Consider the following 23,985-nt stretch of genomic DNA (forward strand, 5'->3'; position numbering starts at 1 on the left):
GGAAACAAACCTAGATTCAAGCCTGACTCTGCCCTGCCTGAGCCGCAGCCCCTCCATCTCCAAAACACAGGGATGCGCCTGATCAGGTACCAGGCACACGGCAGGTGTTCAGTAAAAGGGGTCTAGGCTGCTGGTTAATACTGTGGGCTCTGGAGCTGGGCTCACTCCTTCCTGTCGCGGGGACACCATTTCCTCTGCGTGACCTCTCAGGGCCTCTGTCGACTCCTCTGCAAAATGGGAAATAGTACCTCTTCGGGTCGTTGTGAGGATGAAATGAATTTGTTCACCTAAAGGGGTTGGAAGCGGGCAGGGGGCTTGATAAGTGCTCAGAAATGACGATTGTCTGGAGACGACGGGGCCAGAACGTGTGTGTCCCCATCCCTCACACACACCTCTGGGTATCTCAGCTACTGTTTGCTCGTGATAGCCCCATGTGAGCCTGACAACGGAAGTGACATCCACCAGAAGTGTCACCTATCACAGGGGCAGGCAGAGCAGTCTGGATTGTGGGAACCTCTGCTAGGCCTCTAAAATGTTCCCTGGTGTTTGCTTGGCCCTGGGTGTGACTGGGCCAGGGGCACGGGCACTGGGGGCCGGGACGGGCAATAGCAGGGCCCAGACCTCCATCCTCCTTTGTCCCCCCATTGCTGCCACAGTCCCTGCCTGTGCTGCTGGCAGACATCATCAATCAATCCTGCCACTGTCCCATGAGCGCCAGCCCCCCTGGATGCTTTGACTGAGCTCCAGGCTTCCGTTAGATGGAGGCAGGGAGACTGGAGGGGGATCTGCCCAAGGCCCTGTGGAGGCAGCGGCAGAGCCGGCCATTCTCCCCGACAGCAGCCAGTCCCCAACTCATCCCCCAACAACCCACCGCCCCATGGAACACCCGGGAGGACTCGAGAGTCCTCTCTACAGCAACCCCCTCAGGACTGGGTTTAATCCTCAGCACGAGGGTGGGGGGAAGGATTTGGTTTCATTCCTTCAGATGCCCCAGCCTTGGCCCGAGCCCCGGGCACAGGAGTGAAGGCGCGTGGCTGCCCAGCCTCTACAACAAAAGCTTCCTTTATTAAATAGAGATGGCGTTACATTCCATTTGGAGGAGGAAATTGGACGTGGTGAGGGATGTGTCCAGGTTGTACCCTGGTCCCGAGTGGGCTGTGAGGGGTGGAGAGGGGCCGGGTCCTGCCCGTCCCACCCCAGTCCTGCATGCAGGGCTTGGTGACCTCGGTCCTCGCTCTCTGAACGGCCACCCACAGCTGAAAACAGGCACGGCGTCCTGAGGCGCTGTCTGTGTTGTACGTTGGAAGAAAAGTGCCCCAGTTTGGCCAGCGGTGGTGGGGGCCTGGCTCCCGGGGCACAGGGCTCAGACAGGGAAGGGGACAGTCGAGGGGGAGGGGCCTTGATCCATCGCAGGAACTCTGGGGCAGTTCTCAAGCAGGTACCAGTGGGCGTGGGAGTTCCTGCCCGCCCTTCCTAGCACCACTGCCCGCGGGCACTTAGGATGGCAGGCCCGCTGGGACAGTCCAGAGGGGAGGCCACCTAGGAATGGGGCGAGGGATGGCCACAAGGAGGTACTCATGGCCCGGGGCTTGGGACTTGGGGTGGGGGATACCGGGAGGTGCGGCACCCAACATGGTTGCTTTCCCAGGGAATGGCAGCAGCAGGCACCTGCAGGCAGCAGCTCCCGGGCTGGGCCAAGGGCGCTGCCACCCAGGTGTCCCCTCCCAAAGGCTGAGCCCTGAGTATGGATGGCTCCAGGCTCCTCGGTCTAGTCTCCTGGTGGCTGTATTATTACTGGGGAAGAGAGAAGGGTCACCCCATGAGGTCCTGTCTGTCCTGGGATGGATGTTTGGTACCGGCTCAGTGCTGCCTCCATGGCCTGGCCATTTGTCCATCTGCTCAGCTTGTGGCTCAGGCTGGCTCCAGTACCCTGTCTTCTTGTCCATCTGTCTATCCTGGGTCAGGTGTTGGCTCCAGCTCTGAGCCCCCTCCAGGCCCGGGCCAGGCACTAGGCCTCTTGGGGGAAGAAACCCAGCTTGGCCAGCGACATCTCCTTCCGAAGCCTCATGATCTCCCAGAACATCGGCTCTGCTGTAGGCAGAGAGAGGACGGATGGCTCGGTGGCAGCTCAGGGCCACCTTAGGCACATGGCCCGGCCCCTCCCCTGGCTATGGGCAGGGCTGCTGGCAGGCACTCTAGGGCTCCCCAGTTCCCCAGGACAGATGACTTCAACGAGGAGCTGAACCTCAGTGCTGAACACATTTGAAAGACCTGTACTGTACCAGGGGAGGAGGTGACGGTCACTCCCACAGCCCGACACAGAAATGTGTGGGCATACTGCCACACTCACAGATGCTTTCCAACCTCACCTCCCTGGCATCTCACAGTGCCCTTGAGCAGTGAGCAGGGCACAGTGTCAGTGCATGCACCTGGAGGAGGTGGCCTCTCAGGGCACACCCCCTGGCCTGGCTTTGGCTTCCCAGAGGGGACTTGACTCCCACCTCTGGGGAGGAGAGGCTCAGACTCCAACGTGGTTAGGGAGAAGATCATCCGGGAGCAGAGTTTGGAGAAGCAGGAAGCTAGGCTTTGCAGAATGGGAGGAGGGGGACAGCGGGCAAGGAGGACCTGCTGGGCAAGGGCACAGTGGGAGGCCTGTGTTCAGGGGACCCTAAGGAGGCCACACTTGGAGGAGAGGGGATTCCCAGGGTTGGCCCCTCATGCATGTCCTCAAATGCCGGGCCAGGAACAGAGACCTGTCCCTGCAGGCCCCAGGGGCAGGGAGAGGTTTCCGGGCAGGAGAAAGCAGTCAGACCTAGGTGTGGGGGTGGCATCAGGCTAGCTTTCCTGGTAAGGCGGGGCCCAGGAGGCTCCTTCTGCAGCTCATCTCAGCGCCAGGAGGTTTACCAGCCCTTTACTAACCCACAATCTCCCCTCTCAGAGTTCTGGCCTGAGACAGGGACAGAGAAACCCTCTGGCTGATCGGGCGGGCCACTGCTGGCCAGCCCCACCCCTGGGGCGCCACGCCCCTGACAGCCACCAGGGGGCGCTCACCGTCCTGCCGCACCAGGCCCTGCTGGATGTAGCGGATGTAGGTGAAGAAATTGCACACCGCTGTGATCTGTGGGAAGAAAGGGAGAGGGTGTGACACACCAGTCCCCAGACTTTTGGGGTCCCTCAAAAACCAGGCAGATCAGAGACCAGAGCAGGAAGCTCCATGTCCTGTCCCGTCCAAACCGGAGAATGCTTCCTGAATTGAACAGGGCTGGGCTGTTTAATCAACAACAGCAGTACTATTACTATTTCTAATAAAAACAAGAGCAGCAACTAACATTTAATCAAACACACGCATCCAGTGAGGCAGACATGCTTATCACTGCCATTTTACACGTGGGGAAAACAGTGGCAGAGCGGGGACACGGGACCAGGCAGCCTGCCTAGAATCTACGCTCAGCCCCGGGGCCAGCCAGGCCTTAGGCAGGTGCTCCTGGTAGTGCCAGGAAAGACAAGGGGATCAGAAGCTGCTCACCTGCTGTCCTGGATCCCCAGGCCTGAAGCCCCAGCCTGGCCTGAGGCCTGCTCTGTGCCAGGCCCTGTGCTCAGACCTGGGCCCTGCCATGAAGACTTTCATACTGTGGAGAGGGCACTGCTGGGAATGTTGGCCAATAACGGTTCATAGGTGCCCCTCTGACGGGCATGCCTCAGGGTGGAACCCGCTCCGAGCTGCAGCCGGACTCAGCGGAGGCCACACCCTCCTTTGCTCTACTGCTTCCCCTCGCCCTCCGCCCAGGTCTGCTGCCCTCGCTAGCTCCTGAGACCTGCACAGAATTTCTCGTGGGCTCTGCTTCTAGGGAAACCCACCCCGAGACCGGATGGAAGGCAGCTGTGTCCACAGCAGCCCCTGCTGAATGCCCAGTGCTCTGGGGAAGGGTGTCCAGTGCGAGGGGCCACAGACTGGGGAGGGGAGAATGTGGCCAGGCGGGTGGGTGGGCGCAGGAGCCCTTGCCAGGGGGACAAAGCGGGTGCAGGGGGGTCGGTGGCCTGGACAAAGGCAGGGAGGTAAGAAGAGAGTGTGGCCAAGTCAGGGAACTAGCCCAGCGTGGCCAGGCTGCGGCAGGCAGGGCGGGACGGGGCAGAGGTCAGGCAGGAGAGGGCCGGGGTGTTGCCCCATGGCCTGTGGGCCCCACAGGAGGCTGGTGAACAGGGACTGGCAGGAGCAGGGGTTCTTGCCCCACGGCTGTGCTTGGGGCAGAACTCTTCTCCTGTGGACTCCACACTCCTCGGTCTCTTCAGGATGGGACCACGTCCTAGGGGGCCACAACCTAAAGCTTCAACCCTCTTCAACTCCTGTGCCAGGTCTGCCCAGCACAGCGGACACGCAAAGTTCTAAACAGAACTCCGTTAGGCACGGGGATGTCCGCCGTGGATCCTTCTGTTGATTCAGAATGGGGAGACCGGGTCTGCCGAGTGGCCCCAGGCACACCCCTCTCCTTCCTAAGGCTCAGGCTCCCTTTGGGTAAATGGGAGCCCAGCTCTCTCCTGGGGAGGGGGATTCACCCGGACGACATGCTCTGATGCCCTTCGGAAGCTGTCAGGACCAGACAAGCTGCCCCCGCTGACCAATCTGCTGCCCTATGACGTCCATTTGTCCATTGAGTCCCCATGCAGAGCGGAGCCCCAGTAGGTCAAGGGGAGGGAATGTTCCCTCAAAGGGGGCCTATCCCCTCTGTCACCTTTGCACCAAGCTCCAAGTTTTCCAAACACTGTTCTCTTTTGTTCCTGACAATCCTCTTTACTGTTTATGAGGGGAGAGAAGAATGGGGACCACCCCGCCCTTGCCCCAGCTAGGTGAAGCCCCTGGTCCAGCCTGGGTCACATGGCAAGAGGGGGCAGAGCTGGGAGTCCTACAGGACCCTCAGCACCCACGCTGCCTGTCAGGCTCTGTGAGAGACATGCCGCAGAACCCTCTCCAGAGCCTGGGGCAGGGGCCCGAGCTGGGGTCAGGAGCCTGGAGTGTAACCCGAATTCCAGCGTCACTCCCTCGACTAGGCTACATTGAACAACAGAGGTGATGGGTGTCACTCACATGACATTTTGGCTAGCCAGAGAACGGGTACCTCAGTCCTTCAGCCACAAAGGAACTGCATTCTGCCAACAGCCACATGCTCAGAAGAGGACCCCAATCTCCAGTAAGGATGCAGCCGACGGACACCTTGACTGCAATCCAGGAGACCCTGAGCTGGGGACCCGGCTAAGCTGTGCGCGGACTCCTGACCCGGGAAGGTGAGAATAAATGGGTGTCTGAAGCCACTAAGTGTATGGTCATTCGTTATGCAGCAACAGCAAATTAGTACACCTGGCTTGGCTGTGTGGCCCGAGTCAGGTCTGCACATCTCTGAGCCCGCTCTGAAGATCAAGGCCTGGGGCCCAGAGTCCCAGCCCAGGGGCCCCTAAACAGCCAAGTGACATTCCAAATGGATGACTCACCCTGGCCCGGGAGGATGGTGAGATGTAGTAGTGGCTCTCGGAGTCCCCTAGCCGGATTCGGTGGCGACAGGCACGGGCCAACCCGCTGAGGGCACATGTGCTGGAAAGCAGAGGGGGCCATGGGGGCCGGTGGAGCTCACCACCCAGCTCATGCAGGGAGGGTGCAGCAGCCAGGAGAAGGCACAGTGGGAGTGGCAGCAGACAGACATGGGGTGGGGCCTGGCATCCTCTCCCCAGGCCCCACCCCCCACTGAGCCCAGGGCCAGGCCAAGAAGTCCCTGGGATGGACCTTTACATCAAGCTAGACCCCACCCCAGAACCCCTGTCCTGGCCCCTACTGGGCAGGAGAGCTCGGTCAACCTCATGCCAGGTGTACCAAAGCTCCACCCCCGGAAGCCCCTAAAAACGCCTCTCCGACTTCCCTGGAGCTGTCAGACGCGGTCATCCTTCTCCCAACTAAGCAGGAGTCCACTCTCTCTGTCACTTAGTCACCAAGACCCCAGGACAGGTCATGCCAGCAGGGCCTTTTGCCTGGCTCCTCTCAGCTCCTTCCGACCAGCCCTGCACTGCCTTCTTCACATTATTGTGGGTGCAAAGGGGCCAGGGTTCCTCCAAAACCCCACATCTAGTGCACCATCTTTCCCTGCTGCTTACTCACTGCCCAGGAAAATAGTTATGGAAAATCCTGAGTAAAGGAAGGTTAAATAGGCTCCTTGGCTGCAGGACTTATCAGAGCCTTTGCTGCTTCCATGTTCACTATGACTCTCTGGTTGGACCAGGGAACCCTCTTTTCAGGCACATCTTTTGGTGATTTGTGAAATGCCGGCCTAACAGGTTAAAGCCCAGATCTCATTTGCGAACCTTTACACTATGGCTCCAAACACACTCTGCGGCCTCAGACCTGTCTCCCTGCCCACCTCACAGCTCCACCCACCGACTCCAAGGAGTTTCCTCTAATACCCTAGCTTCTCTCTGTACTCATTCTGTTCCCTCTGCCTCAAAGGCCCTTCCCTGCTCGGCAAACCGCTGTTCATCCTTCAAACCCCCTTCTCGAATGTCCCCTTCTATATCGAGGCTCCCACCCTGGGCCCACCCCTGGGCTGCCGAGGGAAGTGCTCCCCAGTCTCCGTCCCTTGCGTAACCCTGGCGACGCGTTCTGCTCTGGCCCCACTCAGTGCCAGCTGAGTAGCAGGGAGGACACGATGCCAGGGCCGTTCGGTCATTTACTAGCAGCAGGCAGAGCTGGTAACTCAGCACTCACGTGTCATCGGGGCCCGGAACCCACTGTGGGAGGGGGATGGGAGCGGGATGCCTCAGGCCGGGAAGAGGGAGACCCCAGCTCCGAGACTCCCTGCAAAGCCTGGAGGTCCATGCCTCCTTGGCCTGGGTGAGGGCAGCCACTGTCCCTCTCTGTCAGGTGCCCGTGCCCATCCCCAGCCCGGCCTGCGTGCCACACCCTGCCCGCCCCAGGAGCCACACCAGAACTCCCGCAGGCAGGCCACCCCCTCGCTGAGTCCGGGTGGGGGCTTTCCCAACAGGCAGGAAGGGGTGAGGGGAGCTAAGCTTACTTGGTGCTGCCGTATTCAACGGTGGCCACCTTCACCGTGGGCGGCGTCTGCGAAGCCACGGGCTCGATGGTGAGCGTGTTGTCTTCCACAGCCGTGCGGACCAGTGCTGAGAGCTGCAGCAGACCAGGGCAGGCTGGTGAGGCCCGGCCTCTGCGGGGGCCGGGCCCGGCCCGCTGCCCTCGGCCCGCTCACCTCCTGCATGGTGAAGTCCAGGCAGGGGCCCACGTCCTCCCGGTACACCCTTTCCAGGAAGGGGCTGCTCTTGTCCAAGGTGGGAGATTCCCTCCAGGCCTGAAACTCCGCAAACAGGGCTGTGTCCACCTGTGGGGGAGGGGAGCGGGGCGGGGCGGTCAGGGCGCCGGGACCACCCGGCAGGGACAGGCAGGGCCCAGGGAGGCGGGAGGCAGGCTGGATGCAGGGCAGGTCGCAGCATGCCGGTGGGCCGGCCCCGGGGCCGTGCAGGGAGCTGAGTCCCAAGGAAGACTCCCTCCCCCTGCAACAGAGCCTTCCAGCTCGCAGCGTCCCTTCCAGGCGCGCGTTCAGCTTCCTGGCACTGCAGGGTCGCAGGCTCGGGTCCAGGGCCTCACCCGGAAGACTCACTGCCTCCCTGAGGAGGGCGAGTTGAAGAATGACCCCCAGACACCCGCAGCACCCCGGGCACACGCAGCACCCCGGGCACACGCAGTACCCCAGGCCCCGCGGCACCCCGGGCACACGCAGCACCCCGGGCACACCGGAGGGAACACGGGCTCTGAGAGGCCTCGGCCCAGTGATGTCTGAGTACATGCGAAATGAGTGAGGCAGAGGGGACAGAGGGGACAGAGCCATTACCTGTCGGGAAAAGGAGAGAGAGGTAGCAGAGGTGGGGGGTGCAGGCGGCTCCCCAGGCGGAAGCTGCCAGGCTGGCTCGTAGGTGAGGTGAACCGCCTTGCTGGGGACCACACAGAGGAGCAGAGAGAGGAGGGGGGGCAGCCCGGGCTGGGCGAGTGGGCCGGAGGGGCAGACAGACAGACAGGCGGACAGGGGCAGACAGAAGGAAGCGGATGTTAGTGTCCAGTCAGAAGGTCAGAGCTCAGAGTGGGGACAAGAGGCCTGGCCTGCGCCTCTCCCCGAAGCTCCAGAGACACAGGACAGGATGGGCTTGGGCCACCTGGGTGTTGAAGACCCCAGGAGGCCGAACCCCACCGGAGCCCTCATGGGGGCTGACTGGGTGCAGCCCTGAGCTGAGCGCCTGACATCCACATCTCTTCAGTTCTTCTAGGGCCCCAAGAGTCCCCATTGACAGCATGAAGAAACCGAGGCACTGACAGGTGTCCCCACTTGCTCAAGGACCCACGGCCAAGGATATCATAGGCCATTGTCCAGCCTGAACCAAGCACTCCACGTACCCAGCCGCGGAGGGGGACAGCCCCTCCAAGGCCACACTTGTCTCAGCACCGCAGCCGGAGGGTCCCGAGGACGCTCAAGTCCAGGGGTGTCCTAAGGCAGTCCTGGGCCTCAGGGCTGTGGCCAAGCAGGGCCCAGGCCTCTCCCCAGCCCAGCACAGCCCCTTTGGCCTGAGGGAATGTGTCTCCACAGACCCCGGAGGCCGCCCTCAGGCCCCAGGCCAGCCTCAGGTGCAGACACACCATCTGCTGCTTGGAGGGGCACCCCCAGATAGTGTACCCGGAAGTTGAGGGCCGTATGTCTCATATTACAAGGAGCCCAGCCAGGGGACACGGAAGCCCAGAGAGGGCAGGACAGGCTCCAGGTCACACAGCGGAGGGAGAACAGCGGAACTGTCTCCCTTCCCTGCGTCCACTGCCCCCCCCTCACCTCTTTGCCTTCCTTGTCCGGGGTGAGGATGTGGCCCGCAGCTGGGCACACGACAGGGCAGAGGGCGCTGCTGGTGCTCTTATGGCGCAAGTGGCCCTTGCGAGGCCCGGCCTTGGTGGGGCTCAGCAGCTGCGGGTGGAGCTCGCGGTTGGGAGAGGCTGGTGTGGACGTGATGACCAGCGTCTTCAGGGCGGTCACCTCTGCCTGCAGCATGTCGATCTGGCCAGGACGAGATGGCGGCCAGCCTGAGCCCAGGGTTGATGCACCGTGGCTGCCGCGCCAGCTCAGCTCAGCAGCACGGGCACCGAGCCCACCAGCGGCCCCCGAGGTGGGGACCCACACCCGTCTCACACACAGGGGAATGGGCTCGGAGAGGAGACATGGCCGGCCTGAGGTCACCCATGAGCCAGGACTCCATGAGATGCCCATGTCGGGGAGCTGGCTGGGCCTCCCACATACGGGCACTCACAAGCCAGAAACAGCCCGGCCCTCACACTACAGATGGACACATGGGCTCACGCAGCAGACAGGTTTCTGCTTTGTGGAGGGGGGATGAGCGTGGGGTGGGGGAGACAATGACCCTGGGATCCTCTCAGCCCCTGGAAGTCCCCAGAAAGATCTCTGTGGCACCATGGAAATCCAGGGACATAATCTCTGCCCCACCCTCTGGGCCTTGGTTGCCTATTCCTGGTGGCCCCGTTGGGCCATGCCAGGGTCTGACTCAGTAGGAAGGTGGGCAGGAGCTCTGGTGGGCCTGGGCAGGTGTGGGGGGGGGCTCACCTTGCCCCAAGCCTCTTTTAGCTGCTTTTCTGACGCTGCCTGCTTCATGTTGGCTTCTCGAACCATCTTGTGGGCTTCCTGGGAAGAAGGCAGTGGTGAGGAGCTGATGGACGCCCAGCAGCCCCAGCCCCAGCCTGCCCCCCTGCTGGCCGGTCACCGGACCTCGAACAGGCTAGCTGTCAGCTCCTCCAGCTCCTGTTCCAGCTGCTCCCGGACCTTGGACAGCCGCTCACACTCCTCATCCTTCAGCTTCAGCTCCTGGAGGGCACGAGGCGGGTGGCTGTCAGCCCCTCAGAGGCCCCAGGCCTGCCACTGGGGACACCAGGCCCCCGAGGGGGACCTGAGCTTGCCTCCTCCGCTGCTCTAGTTTGTGAGACATTCTCCATTTAGCTGCTAGCAGGAGGTTGAAACCCCAACCGTCAGTCCATTAGAGCTTGGAGCAGGTCGTCAGAGAAGTGGACTTCTACAAGTCATCTTAGACCCGGTCTGTCCTTTGTTTGGACTTCTGTCCTGCCCCGCGCAGGCCTTGATAGGGGCCTGAGATCTCTGGGCCTTCGGTGAGAGCCCAGCTCCCAGGTCCCGCCCCAGGCCCCACCTTCTGGGCTTTGTGCAGCTCCTCCTTCAGGAACTCCGAGCCCTTCTCGCGGATCTCCATGGACGAGCTGCGCAGGCGGGACACGGCCAGCTGGGCGGCTGCGGGGCCCTCCTCACCTTGGGTGTCCTCCCCTGCACAGCGCTCCACCAGGTCTCCCGGGGACTCCCTGCGGCTTTTGCAGGGGCCCACACTCTTCCAGGAGACCGGGGCAGCTTCCAGGGGCGGCGGGTGGCCCTCGTCTGGGTGGGGCTGGCTGTGAGGCAAACAGCAAGCATTAGGTGGGGTCCTGAGACCTGGAGAGCTGAGCCCAGGGACCGGCCCTGGACAGCACACCTGCCAGTCTGGGCCGCGGTTTCCCCATCTGTACAATGGGGATGCTACCAGTGAGGCCGCCACCAAGGCAGAAGGACCAAACACGAAGTCTCTTGCAGGCAATAGGACTCACTCACCATTGTCCACCAGCCCCTCCGGCCCAGGGCCTAGGGCTGTGTGGCACACAGCAGGTGGTCAGCACACGGCAGGTGCTCAGTTCTGTTTGTCCGACAGGTGGCTGTCGATTCACCAGTGCTGAGAATCTGAGTTTCCACTTCTACACAGTGTGGACAGTCCCAGAAGGGTCCTGTCCTCCCTGAAGGGTCACTGAATGCAGACAGATGTGCTTAAGACCTTGGCACGCAGGGGACACTGAAGTGGGAACTGCCCCTGCTGTTGTTGTTAATGTAAATTTTACGAAAAATTAAGGGCAGACCAGGGAGGAAGGACCAGCCAGGGCAGGCAGGGCTGAGGCAGAAAGATTCCTCAAACAACCAGGCAAGGCAGACCCACTTCCTGCCCCCTGGACCGAGCTCTCCCTGGTCAGCCTTGTGACCTCAGACAAATACCCCCCACCCCCACAACCACGCTCTGGGCCTCAGGACCCTCCTTTCCTGGAGGCAGCGTGGGATGGGGGCCACCAGCTTCTGCTCTGGCTCCTTCAGCCAATCCGCACTCGGATTCAGAGCCCCGGGGAGGGAGGGAGGGAGGGAGGGAGGGAGGGAGGGAGGGAGCTTGGCCGAAGCGGTTTGTGCCAAGACAGCACCTCTGGACTGGCTACTCAGCAAAAGCGGCAGGCGGCTCCTGAGCCAGCAGCTTCTGGGTGCAGCGGTTGGGCTGAGGGTGGGGGGCTGGGCCAGGCCACTGATAACAGTGCGGAAGTGGAGGGGAGGGGGCTCAGGGGGCCCACACAGGAGGAGGAAGACAAGGCCAAAAAGTCGTGGGATTCAGGACTGCGGAGGGAAAGTGTGACGGGCGAGGCTGAGGACTGGTCCCACCTCCTTGTCCTGTGGGCCCTGGGGCTGTCACCAAGCAGCCCCCAGCCTCAGTTTCCCCCAGGGTAACACAAAGGGACTGGGCACCCAGGGGCCCCAGCAGAGAGCCCATTCCTAACCCTTCACAGGGCCCTGTTCAGCCAGCCAGTCCAGCCTGCCCTCTGCTTTGGAACTGGCCCAGAGTGTGGCCTCGAGGTTTCTGGGGCTGGGACCTGCCTGGTGGGGTCACGGGCTTTGATGAGTGCAGTGGAAACACAGAGATCTTCCCAATTCCCTTGGCGGCAAGGGTGTCACCAGCAAGGGGTTCTGGAGGCTTGAAGGGCTGTGGCAGTGCTCTGGTGGCCCTGGGCTGGGTCTGCACCTGGGGACCTACCCTATGCTAGAATCAACACGGGGTGCTCTGCCCGTGTCACCTCGTTTCAAACTCTCAACAGCAGTCGTGGTAGTGTCCCCCTTCTACACATGAGGGTGGAGTCTCAGAGAGGTGACAAAACTTGGCCAGGGTCCCACAGCGAGCTGGTCAGGGGTAGTGCTGGGACAAGTGACCAGGTCCTCAGCCCAGGCCCAAAGCTCCCAGTGGGTGGGGTGTGATTGGTGGAATCGGTGTTCTGTCTGGGGTCCAGAAGGCTCCTCCTTGGCTGCAGCAGGGAAATCTGACCCAATTCCTGCCCCAACGGGCTTTCCAGCCTCTGCTCAGACCCAGAGACCACCCAGGAGGGAGGGTGAGGTGTAGCTGAGAGCAGAGGCAGAGTCGGGCGAGCCCAAGGCCACAGCAGGCTCTGACCTGGGGTACACATGAGCCCCTGAGAATGTCACTGGAATCCTCTGCACCTGCTCCCCACCTGTGGATGGGGATTAAGCCCTGTGGGAGGTGCACTAAGAATTAAATGACAAGTACCTGGATAGGGCACCAGGTAAAAGGGGGGCGATCCACAGCCCCGTTTGGCAGACACCCTCCCACCCCCGCCCCATGCCCGCCCAGGCCCTGGTCCTGCAGCTGGGACGGCCAGCCCTGGAGAGCTGCCCCCTGGCAGTCAGGAGGTCAGGGGCTCCGCCCTCATCAAGCAGGGGCAGCACACCCCACCGAGGTGTTGCCCACTCTGATAGAATGAGCCAGAACCAGAGGCCAAGGGCGGGGTGACCCACAGGGACAGCACAGGGCAGACTCCATGCCTTTCCCTCTGCAAGGCCCACCCACCATGTCCTACGTGGCCTGCCCAGGAGAAGGCCGCCAGCCCCTCCTATGAGGGCCGAACTCGGGGCCTCTGGCCACAGTGAAAGACTAACTCTCCTGCTGGTCCCGAGGGCATGGCGGGGGTGTGGCTGGAGAGTCCCCCATCATTTTTCCAGCAGGCCCTCACTTCAGCCCACCTCCCCAGGGGATGGGGGACCCTTTTCTGTCACCAGAGGAAACAACGACCCTGGGAGGTCTGAGCCAGTCTCTGTGGTACCCTGACCCCTCTCCCCAGTGGACAAGCGCAGTGTGCAATCCTAACGGCAGAAATCGTGGGAACAGCAGGACCACCCTGTAGTCACTGACTGTCCAGTGCAGGAGCTGGGGGGGGCGGGGCTCCAATCTGAGGACCCTCCTCCCACTTCCGGACTGTGAGCCAGCTCAGTGACTCATACATTTCAGACTCGGGAGGGACCCCAGGCCCCTGGCTCCTTGGGTCCAGCCCAAGCCAGAATATCCATCCACACTTCAGCCTCCCAGACAACAGCCCGACGCCTGGCTGTGAACCCCTGCGGGGGCAGGACACTGAAGCTTCACCATGTCTCTCCCTCAAGTCCAGGTCCATGCTCTCTGCTCACACCCTCTCAGTCCCTGTTCCCTGCAGAGACAGAGTCCAGCATCCAGCAAAGGACACTGCAGGGGCCACTGGGAAGGGGTCTGCTTGGGGGCAGGAGATAGGAAAAGTCAAGGTCACGGGTAGGGGCAGTTCATACAGGAAAGGTCCCGCTGGGTCACTTTCCCTGGGAACAGAAAAGGGTAGGGATGCAGTCACCGTGGTCCTCGCGCCCCATCCAGGCCTGCCCTAGGACTGCAGGGCTGCGGTCCCCAGCCACAAAAAGGGCAAACTGAGAATGCAGACGCCGGGATTCTATGGTCCCCAGTCACCCAGCAACCTGCATTGGACCCCAGGACATTCTAGAGGCCAGAAGGGCCCAACTAGGGTCCCATGTGCCCCTTGCAACGCCAGCCAGACCTGCCTGGCACGAGTCTCTCTGCCCTCCACGTCTCCCTCACACCCACCAGGTCACCTCTGTGAGCCAAAGAGCCCCGGGCTAATGGGCATAACGGGCACATCAAACAAGCAGGGCTGTCGCCAGCAAGGAAAACTCTGGAACGGGGGAAGGAGAGGCTGGGAGGGCACACTGGGACCGCTCCCCCTCTGCCTGGGCCGCCAGGTCTACTGCCCAGGGTGGCTGCCGCGGAGCTGGTCAGCAGGAACCCCAGCCGGGACCCAGCTCCAGGGCACAGGGTCCAGGTCCAGTCTCCCACCTGTGCACTCAGTGAAGCCAGTCGGCCCTGAGGGCACTGAGGCTGACAGTCCAGTGACTCTCGTCCAGGGGCTGCGGAGACGCCAAGAAAGGTTCCGTGGGCTGGCTCCCTGAGCAGCCTCCAAGGCCAGCCAGGCTCAGCTCGCTAAGAGGGGCCAAGTCTTCAGCTCCACACCCACCAGCGCGTGGGAATCCTGAGCCCTGCCACGCAAGTCCGTGCCAGCCTACCACCCCACGGCACTCCGCCCGCCCTCCACACCCGCACCACAGACGTCAGCGTGGGTGGCCCCCATGTCACCGCTGGGAGCGGCCCTCCTCATCCCGGTTTGAACCATGAGGCTCGGAGGTTCAGAGGATGGTGACTTGGCTGGAAGGGGCAGAGTGGGAACGGAACCTACAGAGCTGGCACGAGTGAGTCATGTGACCTGTCACCAAGAGAAGCCCGAGGGGAGGACAGGAGATGAACGGTGCTTTCGGGGAAGTGAGGCAGGATGCAGACGGGGTTTGAGGAAGTTTGAGACAGCGCCCCAGTGGCAGTGGTGGTGGGTCCCACCCAAGGCTGCGGCACAGGCCAGGCAGGCCCTGGCTCGGAGGACACACAGGCGGACAGAAGCACAGACTCAGAGGGGCTCGTGGGAAAACCAGGGGCTGGAGAGGGGGACAGAAAAAAAATAAATTGCAGCAATTCATTAATGTAATTGGAAACCAAGGGAAAGATGAGTGAGGAAAACAGTGATGCCGCCCTGGCCCGTTTGGCTCAGCGGTTGGAGCGTCGGCCTGTGGACCAGAGAGTCCCGGGTTTGGTTCCTGCTAGGGGCACGTACCAAAAAAACAACAACAAAAAAAACAACTGATGCCCATGACAGGAATGAGGAACTGGGAGGGGGTCTTTCAGGGAAAGGAAAGGGCGGGGGTGGGGGGCTGAGGCGGTTGAGAAGTGGCGGCTGAAAGGAGGCACCAGGCCAGAGGGAGCAGCCGCAGCCTGAGCCTGGAGGAGGGGCTGGCTGACAGCGAAGTGGAGGCCGACAGCCAGACTGGAGATCTGAAGAGGAGCCATCCCAGGCGTTGGAGGGGAGGGTTCCAGAAGAATGGGACAACGGTGTCATACATGGGAACAGAAGACAGCACTCTGGAGGTGGGCGAGGGCGCCCTGGGCCACTGCAGGAAGGGCAAACAGGTGTGTGCATGGCAGGCAGGAGCAGCAGCGATGCCCTGTAGGAGAACATGGAGCAGCAGCAGCCTTGGGATGCTAAGGAGGGAGGTCAGAACACCTGAAGCGGGTGGGCCAGGCCACGCCTCTCCCGGCCACAGCCCCAGGCCTGCCAGCCCAGCCCAGCCTTGATGAGGACATCCAGCACGGTGTCTCCACTGAGAGCAAGCACAAGCCTTTGCTGGTGCAGAGCAGGGCACACATCACGTGCCTCGTGCACCTGTTCAGTACTAGAAGAATCAGAACCCTGAGACCTCAAATGTCCAACACACATACAGTGAGTCATGCATACAGATGTGTTGATTATGGAACAGCAAGAAAGCACTCTGCCTGTTGAGGGGAAGGGGGAGGTAGTTATTCATGGAGGACTTCCAGGAGGAGGTGGCAGTAAGGGTTGCACAACCCTCTTCCTGCTGCTCCTGTCCCTGGAGCCCCAGGCCATACTTCAGAACTGTTTCAGGGAGGCATTTGAGATCTTGTTCCTGGCAATGTGGTTGGTTTGACTCAAAGTCTTACATGATTTTCAAAAAATGAGAGAACTCTCAGCGCTATGGTCTCTTGTGACTTAGGCCTTACAGGCAAAAAGAGCTCACAGATTCAAACCCCTTAGGGTAGCCACAGACCAGAGCAGTTAAGTGACTTGCCCAAAAGTCACACAGCCCTTCTGCAACCCTGGAGCTCCCCAGCATCCTGCCTGCTGCAAAGACACAATCCCCCTTCCCTGGAAGGCTGGGGTGGTCTCATCCCATGTGTGCAGTCCATCAGAGCTTGGCATTTCCTCGGATAGGTATGATTACCCCCATCTGTCAGATGGAAAAACTGAGACTGAGGGGCTACACTAATGTCATGTGGCCACTTAGTGGCAAAAAACCTAACCCAGAATCCAGTCTCTGACCTCTGCTGACCAAGCCCGAGTGCCCAGCACAATGTTAGCTGCAAAAATACCCAAGATGCCATCCTCAGTCCATCCCCTCAAAACAGGCTTGGCTCCCAAAACTGGACATTGGACACTAGGGGATGGGGAGGGGTGCAGCCCAGTTTGGGGGGAGCTGCCTGGGATCCAGAGTTATGGCCCATGCTCAGAGAGTCCCAAGAAAGAGGGTGCACCTGAGCTCCTGCAGAGTCCCGCCACTGCCACCTACCCCAGGGGAGCAGCCAGGGCCAGGGGGTGAACTAGCACCATGCTCTGGCCATTAACAGCAGTCACCCAAGAGAGATCTCTCATTTCACCTTACAGATGAGGACGCCAAGATCACCAACTCCTAATCCCAGATTCCTCCTAGTCTAGGAAGAAGGACCCCAAGTGCACCGCTGCCCAGAACTCTCATACATGACTGGGCCACAAGCCCAAGCAGCTTGCCAGAATTATGAGGACAAGCAGGGTCTGGGTGAGCTCCTAGGACACCAGGCCCCAGTGGGTGCTGGCAGCTTGGCCCCGATCTGTTGATCCCTGCCCCCAATATCCGCGTGAGGGGTCTATAAGAAGACAGTGGTCAAGGTGACCCTAAAACTCTGCCTCTCACTCCCCAGGAACCCAGCTCCTCATTCTGCCCCCTCATACTTCCCACCAGTGTTTATGAAGCACCTACTCTGTGCCCTGCACCTGGGTAGGCCCTGGGAGAGTCACCTGTTCATACAAGAAGCGAGACTACCGAGGATTATGTGGGGGTCAGCTGGGCAGCCTGGTTCATCCAGCAAGTTCCTGGGACTATGGCAAGGAGGCTGGACTGGAGACCTTCTCCAGAACTGTGAGTAGTCTTTTTTATTCCGTCCTTAAGGAAAATGCCCTTCTCCTGGTGGTGCCCAGTCTTGTCTGTCCTGCCCGGCTTGGAAGCCTCCAGGGAAAGATACTCTCTGAGCCTGGATCGGTCTCCACCCCACAACCTGCTCATTTCACCTAGAGGCCCAGAGAAGGGAGACCATACCCTTAAGATCAGACAGCAACTAAGTGGCTGTGTTTTGCCTCCGGTGCACTCAACACCAGAGGTCACAGGTCTCCCCCAGACCAGGCTGCTTCTCAGTTAACCCCAGGCGGGACTGCCCTGGCCTGCCGGTACCACCAATCCCCCTCAGACATTCTCCCTTGCTGCGTGTGCTCTGCTTCAACAGTCTCCCTGTAAGAGTCTCCACCTCTCCATACCTCACCCCTACCAGGAGCCCGGGAACCCCTTGCTGGGGTGAAGCCTGTTCCTGCCCCAGCACCTCAGCGCGGGCTTTGCTGGGTGACCGCGGACCTGGCCTGCATCAGAAAACTCTCCAGCCTCCCAGCCTCCCCGGCCTTGCTCACTCCCAGCGGTGTCTGGGAGTCCTGTCCTGGGGCCACCCGCCCGCCCGCCCAGTTCTTTACAGGAATACAGCTCATCCTCACTCTGGCCACATCCTCACCCAGGACCTAGTCTTTCCCGGCCATGGAAAAGAGGAAGTGTTTACCCAGCTCCATGAGAAGACCACAGCCCTTCTGCACATGCAGGCCAGGGGTCAGCCAGGGCCGCGCCCCCCCCCCCCCAGTCAATGAATAGGAATGGTACAGAGGGGAGATCCCCCCACACCTCTGAGCCCTGCCGGCTCCAGGAGCCCCAGATGGAGGCTCAGCAGCCCGCAAGCGACCTTGGCAGAAACACAGCCCTCTTTCCCCAACTGCACTGCTTTCTAGGGGTTCTTCTAGCCTGGGGGGCCCTCTCTGGATGCGTACCCCAAACTTAATCTGATTTGCACCCCTCCCCCATCTCACTTGCTCTCCAGATGAGCTAGGAGGAGTTGGCGCTGCCCCGCTGGGACAGTCTGCCACCCACCCTCCCCTCTTCCCACCCGACTCCCCCACCCCTCCCGGACCTCTCCCCGCGGAGCGTCCTTCCATCTCCGTTTGAGTCGGCTCTCCAGTCCTCGTGCTACAGCGGGCTTCGCAGCGGGCAGGACTGGGGAGTAGAGCACCTCCCAGCCCGGGGTGCAGACCCGGCAGGGATCCCCGACCTTCCCAGCCCGAGGCAGCCGCGGCCCGACCCCGCGCGGAGCCGCGGGCGCGCCCGGACCTACCCGCTCCACATCCCGGAGCCGCGGGGCGCCCGGGCGTTCGTCCCCGCTGCCGTCTCTGCGTCCCTGCACCGCGTCCCCGCCGCCGCCGACTCCGCCCGGGCCGGCCGGCCTTCCCCGCCGCCTGTCAGTCCCGCCCGCAGCCTGTCTGTCTGTCCGGCCGCTGCTCGCGCCGGGGCCCCCAGCTCAGCCCCAACCCTACCCGTAGGGGGTCACGTGGCCGAGGGGGTGGCCCGGGGACACGTGCCCAGCCCCGCCCCGCCCCTCCGCTCGGTCAGCGCAGAGCTCCGGGCCCAGCCCCACTCGGCCGCCAGCCCCAGGACTGGCCGCTGTCCGGGCTGCGGGGAGGAGCCCGGTCCCCATCATCCCGCGGCCGGCGCAGCGCTCAGACCCCCCTGGCTGCTTGTCTCGGGTCACCGCAGCCCCAGCCCCGCGCAGCACCCACTCTGGGCCACCCCGCTCAGGAACCTACTATGGTTCCGCGGCTTTCTGCTCCCTGATTCTTATCAGATTGTCCCTCTAGGCCAGCAGACACCCTCCCACCTCCTACCTGCCCTCTGGCCATCACTCTTCGGAGCTCCCGGCTCCCTGCCTGCCTTTGTGCTACATCCTGCCTGGTGGGAATGGCAGACTCCAAAGCAGGTGTCAGGGCTTATCCTGGGCGGGACCCACCTTTGGCCCAAGTCTCCAGCCCCCACCCCTTCTGCCTGTGAACATGCCCTGCCCATCCTTGCCCTTGCCCAGCCTTCTCTCTGAAGGAATGTGCCCCCCCTCCCACCTGTCTGGTCCCACATCCTCTGCAAACCTTTCCCTGAACCCCAGACTGTTGGCCTTCATGTACCTCAATCTCTGTCTCTCTGCTACCTGTCCTGAGCTCAGACCATTGCATTAGCCTCAACTTCAACCTGGGACTGGATCCAGCGGGAGCATAACCCCCTTCTCTCCGGCGGGATCGGGGCTCCCACCCTCCATGTCTAGAGGACTGGAAGGGTTGGAAGGAGATATGTCTCTTCTGGATGCTACCAGAACTCTGGGCACTAGTTTTCCAGGCTACAAAGCCAGTGCTCCAGGCCTGAATTTGTCAGGTCTTCATCTGTGGACACATCCTGGGGTGGGCAAAAGTAGGTTTACAGTTCTGAGTCCACAAAACAGTATTATTATTTATTAATTGTGGTATTATTATCCATACAAATAACTGTAAACCTCCTTTTGTCCACCCCTGTATTTCTTTCCTTCATTCATGCATTCCTTCAATCACCCCTTCTGAGTACAAACAATGGACCATACACAAAGGAAACTGCTAGACACAGGCCCTATCCTCCCAAGACTCCAGAACAGTGGGGAGATGGGGGGATGGGGACATATTCCCAAGGGCCTCCGCTTTCAGGGCCACCACTTGCCCAGGGCACACCTGCTTTGCTCAGTGAATATCTTTGTTCAAAATAGAAGAGTGTTCTTTCCGAGGTGGGCACAGCCCACACCAAAGCACAGGACTTGGTGAGTGCCGCGCAGGCTGGCTTTCCCGCCTTGTTCACTCGTGCCCTTGGCCAGCTCCTTGCACCGTGAACCTGGGCATCCCTTCCAACTTTCCAGAATCACTCTACCCAGGCCCCCGGGCCCTTCACTCAGCAGGGCGATTGTTTCCACGACTGGTTTTCTAAGGACAGGGACCAGCTCCTTCCTGGCGCTGTTTTTCTACCCAGCCCAGCCCAGGGTCTGGCTGAAAGCAGATGTCATCATGCTTATTGACTTGAATCCTTCACCAAATCTGCTGTCTTCCTGGCCCTTGCTCTGTTCACTATTTAGGGGAAAGGGGAGAAGGAGACACGAAAGGAGCTCAGAACAGGACCCTTACTCTCCATCTCCACAAGCCCAGGAAGGAGATGAGACCTGGTCCAAGTCAGGCAACCCAGCCTGGTGGGAGATAAGGGGTGGAGGGTGGGCAGCCCAGGGCCGTGCCTCCAGAGGAGGAATCCTCGGTATGGGAAGGCTGTGGGCTGTGGAGGTGCTTGAGTGAGGTCTCAAAAGCATTGATACCCCAGTTACTGGCCAAAAGTATCCCATCATCTATGCACCCAGTTATCTTGGACTCCCAGGCCTCACTAGCTTCTCCCACAGCCCAGTAAGCTTTTCTCCTCAGCTGAGAAGGATGAGCTCAGAGAGGTAGGAACCTGCTTGATGTCACACAAGACAGCCCAGAAACCAGAGGACTCACTGGAAGTTGCAGGCAGTCAGGCGGCAAGGGATGCCTACTAGGTGCCTGGCGGGTGGGGAGGGAAAAATAGAAGTGTGTCCTCTGCCTCCCAGCCACTGCCCCCCGGCCCCAGGCTCCCTCCCTCCCAACTTTCCTGGGCATCCCCACCCCCAGTTTTGGCCACAGACCCTTGGCTGGATTTCACCAAAATCCAGGGAGAGGTGGAGCAGAACTGCCAGCCTGGACGACCCAGGCCCTGACTCTCCTCATCCTGTGTGACCCAGGATGAGTGTCTTCTCCTCTCTGAGCCTCAGGCTCTGTCTGTATAGCCACCAAGCTGGACAAGACAATCGGGGCCACCCCCTGGTGCTGACCTTGTAAGAGGCTCATACAGTTCATCCCGGTTCCAGGTCAGTGCCCTGTCCACAGCTTGGCGTCTCAACCCCTCCCCCAAACGCCCTGTGGAGTGGCAAGATTCCTCCTTCCTCCGCATGTCCCGGGTCACTGGCTCACCTGTCTGTGTCCCAGGGCTCCTCTCCCAAGTCCTCGTCAAGTGCAGGGCCCAGACCTGATGGGGCATAGCGAACAGTCCCTGAGCTCACCGCCAGGTACACGGGGCATTTCCCTCGGGCAGGGCACCTGGCGCATTCCTCCGGGGGGTTCATGTCTGCAGGCCCAGACCAAGGGTCCCTCTGCAGACGGCCAGGCGGGCAGGTGGCAGAAGCTTTCTCCCCGCCCCCAGGCTCACACTAACCTTTGCTATCTCTAAGAAGCAGCTGCCTGAGAGGGAGGAGCCTCCCAGACAGGCCTCTATCTCCCTAAACCCGTAATTATTAACTCCCGTGGCTCAGCAGACAGCAGAAAATTCTGGGGCCCTCCTTCCTGGGCTCTGGGCTGGGGAAGGTGAGCCCCAGAAGGGAAGTGGGAACCTCCTCGACATGCCAAGGCCCCGGCTTCAACAGCCGAGGCTGCCCATTCCCTCCTGGCCCAGGTGGGAAGTTCGAAAGAGCCTGTCCAGCACGGATGCGCTCACCAGCTGGAGGGTGGCCCTGGGTAAGGCCCCTGCCTCCCCAACCCCTTCAGACCTTTAGCCACAACAAAAGGGGCAATTCAGTAAAGCAGTTAAGGACACAGGCCTGGCCCAGGCCGGTTTGGCTCAGCGGTGAGAGCTTTGACCCGTGGACCGGAGAGTCTCGGGTTTGGTTCCCACTAAGGACACGTACCTCAGTGGCAGTTTGTCCCCAGCCCCGGTTGGGGTTGTGTGGGTGGCAACCACTTGATGTGTCTCTCTCACATCAATGTTTCTCTCTCTCACTTTCTCCTTCTCTCCCTCCCACTCTATCTGAAGATAAATGAAAAAAAAAAGTATCCTCGGGTGAGGATAAAAAACAAAACAAAAACACAGGCCTGGAGTTGGACAGGCTGAATTCAACCCCAGTTCCAGACTATGAACCTCTGGACATTTTAGCCTCTTCCTGCCTCAGTTTCTTCAACTATAAAATGAAACTCACCCTCTAAGGCACATCAGGCCAGCTGCTGTTGCCTAGATATGCCCCACAACCCCCATTTCCTCACATTAACCCCTCTTTCTGCAGCTTCCACTCCATCCCTCCCCACTGATAAGTTTCTCTTTTGCTCACATCCCCTCCTCCAGGAAGCCCTCCTGCCCCTGCAGACAGCAGGCTCCAGCCTCAGACACATGCTCTGCCTTGTGTCACGGCGACTGCCTCATGGTACTTTTGGACAACCTCTCAAGGACTGAGTGACCCAGGGCAGAGGCTGGCCCACACTCATCACCAAATCCTCAGTGTCCCCTTGCCTAGCACATGGCCAGCTTCCATCCAACCACAAAGGGTTGAATGTTTCACCTTGTCTCATTGGGCCCGATTTCTTTCTTTTTTTTAAATCCTCACCCGAGGACATTTTTTGTTCAGATAGAGTGGGAGGGAGAGAGAGGAAGAGAGAGAGAGAAACATCAACATGAAAGGGACACATCGAGTGGCTGCCACCCGCACAACCCAACCAGGGCCGAGGACAATCTGCAACCGAGGTACATGCCCTTAGCGGGAACCGAACCCGGGTCTCTCTGGACCACAGGCCGACGCTCTAACCGCTGAGCCAAACCGGCCAGGGCCCGATTTCTAATCTTAGTGCTGCCATTCTCTGGCTGTGTGATCTTGGGCAAGTCACTTGACCTCTTTGGGGCTGAGTTCCATCATCTGTAAAAATGAGAACAATTCTCCCCTGTGACCCTGTGAACATCTAAGAAGGTGACATTGTGAAGTGTCTGCCACAGTGGACACTGGGACGAGCCTTTCCTGTTCCCTTCACCCCTGCCTTCCCTCTTCTTTCCTGTCAGCCTCCGAGTCCCCGCTGGGGAGAGGCTGCCGGCCCGAGCCGCGGTCCCACCCTGCCCGCCCGCCGCCTGCGGATAACAGTATCCCCCACTCAGGCTCTGGGCCTTGGAGCTCTCAGCCTAATGCAAACCAGATGCCGGCCTCCCTTTCCTGGCAGTGAATTTTCCATGGCCTGCTCCCACCCCCTTCCTGTTTTCGCTCCTCACTGATCCCCCTGCTAAATTCTTCTGTGCCCCCACCTTCCTCTGCAGGGCAACCTCTGCGCCCACCTGGAAACAATTAATGGAAAACAGGATGTGTGAAGAGGGGGGGTCTCCTGTCACCCCAACATGGCAGGAGGGGAAGGGGCTCAGTCTAGCTGGTGACAAAGTATGTGACAGAGAGTCCTTCCCTGCCAAGCGCCCACCATCAGGGGGAAACTGAGTCAGGGTTGCTTTGGGAACTGTATAGAAAATGTTACCATTTTCTGGACATTTAGGCACAGCTGGGGCTGAATGGGGGCCTGGGAAGGTCTTGTCCTCAGCTGTGACTTCTTAGAAAAATCAGAGCCAGAAGCGGCCTAACCCCTTCCTGTTGCAGACGAGGAAACTGAGGCCTGGAGACGGTCGGAGGCTAGAGGCAGCCAGATCTGAAACTGCCTGCCAATAAAAGCTATTGCCCCAAGTCACCTCGGGATGCTATCTCCACGTCGTTCCCCCTCCCTGCCCCCACCAGTGAGCCTAGTCACGAGGGGAGCTGCCTGTCACTGGCTGCTCAGGCCCTCCCAGCCAGCAGGCATGAGTCTGTGGTGCAAACCTGGCCCAGCAGCTGGACACTCGAGAGGGAGGCCTTGGGCAAGCCCACAAGCACCAGTGCATGTGTTGGGGGCCTCTGGGCCCTGTGAACCCCCTCAGAGCAGCTGGGGCTGGCCCTCCGAGCGAGGACTCTGCCACGTCCAACAGCCCAAGGGCTCCCAAAAGCCTGGCTCTGGCCGCCCCTCCCTCCGCCAGCTGTGCAGAGTGTTTGGACAACTGGATGGAATGTTTTGCAAAGAGAGTCCTCCCTGGATCCCTGAGCTCAGATTTCAAGAGGGCGGGAGGAGAGGATGCTGGCTCCAGGGAGCAGGGAAGGAGCTCAAGAAGTCAAATGTGGGCCTGGAGGCTC

At 60.6% G+C, this 23,985-nt stretch overlaps 1 protein-coding gene across 7 annotated transcripts; it reads right to left on the minus strand.

Annotated features, from left to right (window-relative positions):
- Positions 1–1,055: 1,055 nt before the first annotated feature.
- RAB3IL1 (RAB3A interacting protein like 1) lies at positions 1,056–21,230 on the minus strand. Of its 7 annotated transcripts, none has more exons than XM_036258911.1 (10): positions 20,999–21,183; positions 10,359–10,495; positions 9,810–9,905; positions 9,648–9,725; positions 8,868–9,086; positions 7,245–7,373; positions 7,053–7,165; positions 5,485–5,584; positions 3,052–3,118; positions 1,056–2,091 (listed from the first exon to the last, which is right to left on the minus strand). In XM_036258911.1, exons 1-10 carry the CDS (start codon positions 21,063–21,065, stop codon positions 2,009–2,011), a joined length of 1,089 nt encoding a protein of 362 aa, XP_036114804.1. In that variant the 5' UTR covers positions 21,066–21,183; the 3' UTR covers positions 1,056–2,008. The 7 variants fall into 7 exon arrangements, with proteins under 7 accessions (XP_036114804.1, XP_036114800.1, XP_036114799.1 ...); XM_036258907.1 differs by having other exon boundaries at positions 1,056–2,088; positions 10,243–10,495; positions 20,999–21,150; XM_036258906.1 differs by having other exon boundaries at positions 10,243–10,495; positions 20,999–21,150.
- Between the last annotated feature and the right edge of the window lie 2,755 nt (positions 21,231–23,985).

Source organism: Molossus molossus, unplaced genomic scaffold (assembly GCF_014108415.1).
Source record: "Molossus molossus isolate mMolMol1 unplaced genomic scaffold, mMolMol1.p scaffold_m16_p_13, whole genome shotgun sequence".
NCBI lineage: Eukaryota > Metazoa > Chordata > Mammalia > Chiroptera > Molossidae > Molossus > Molossus molossus.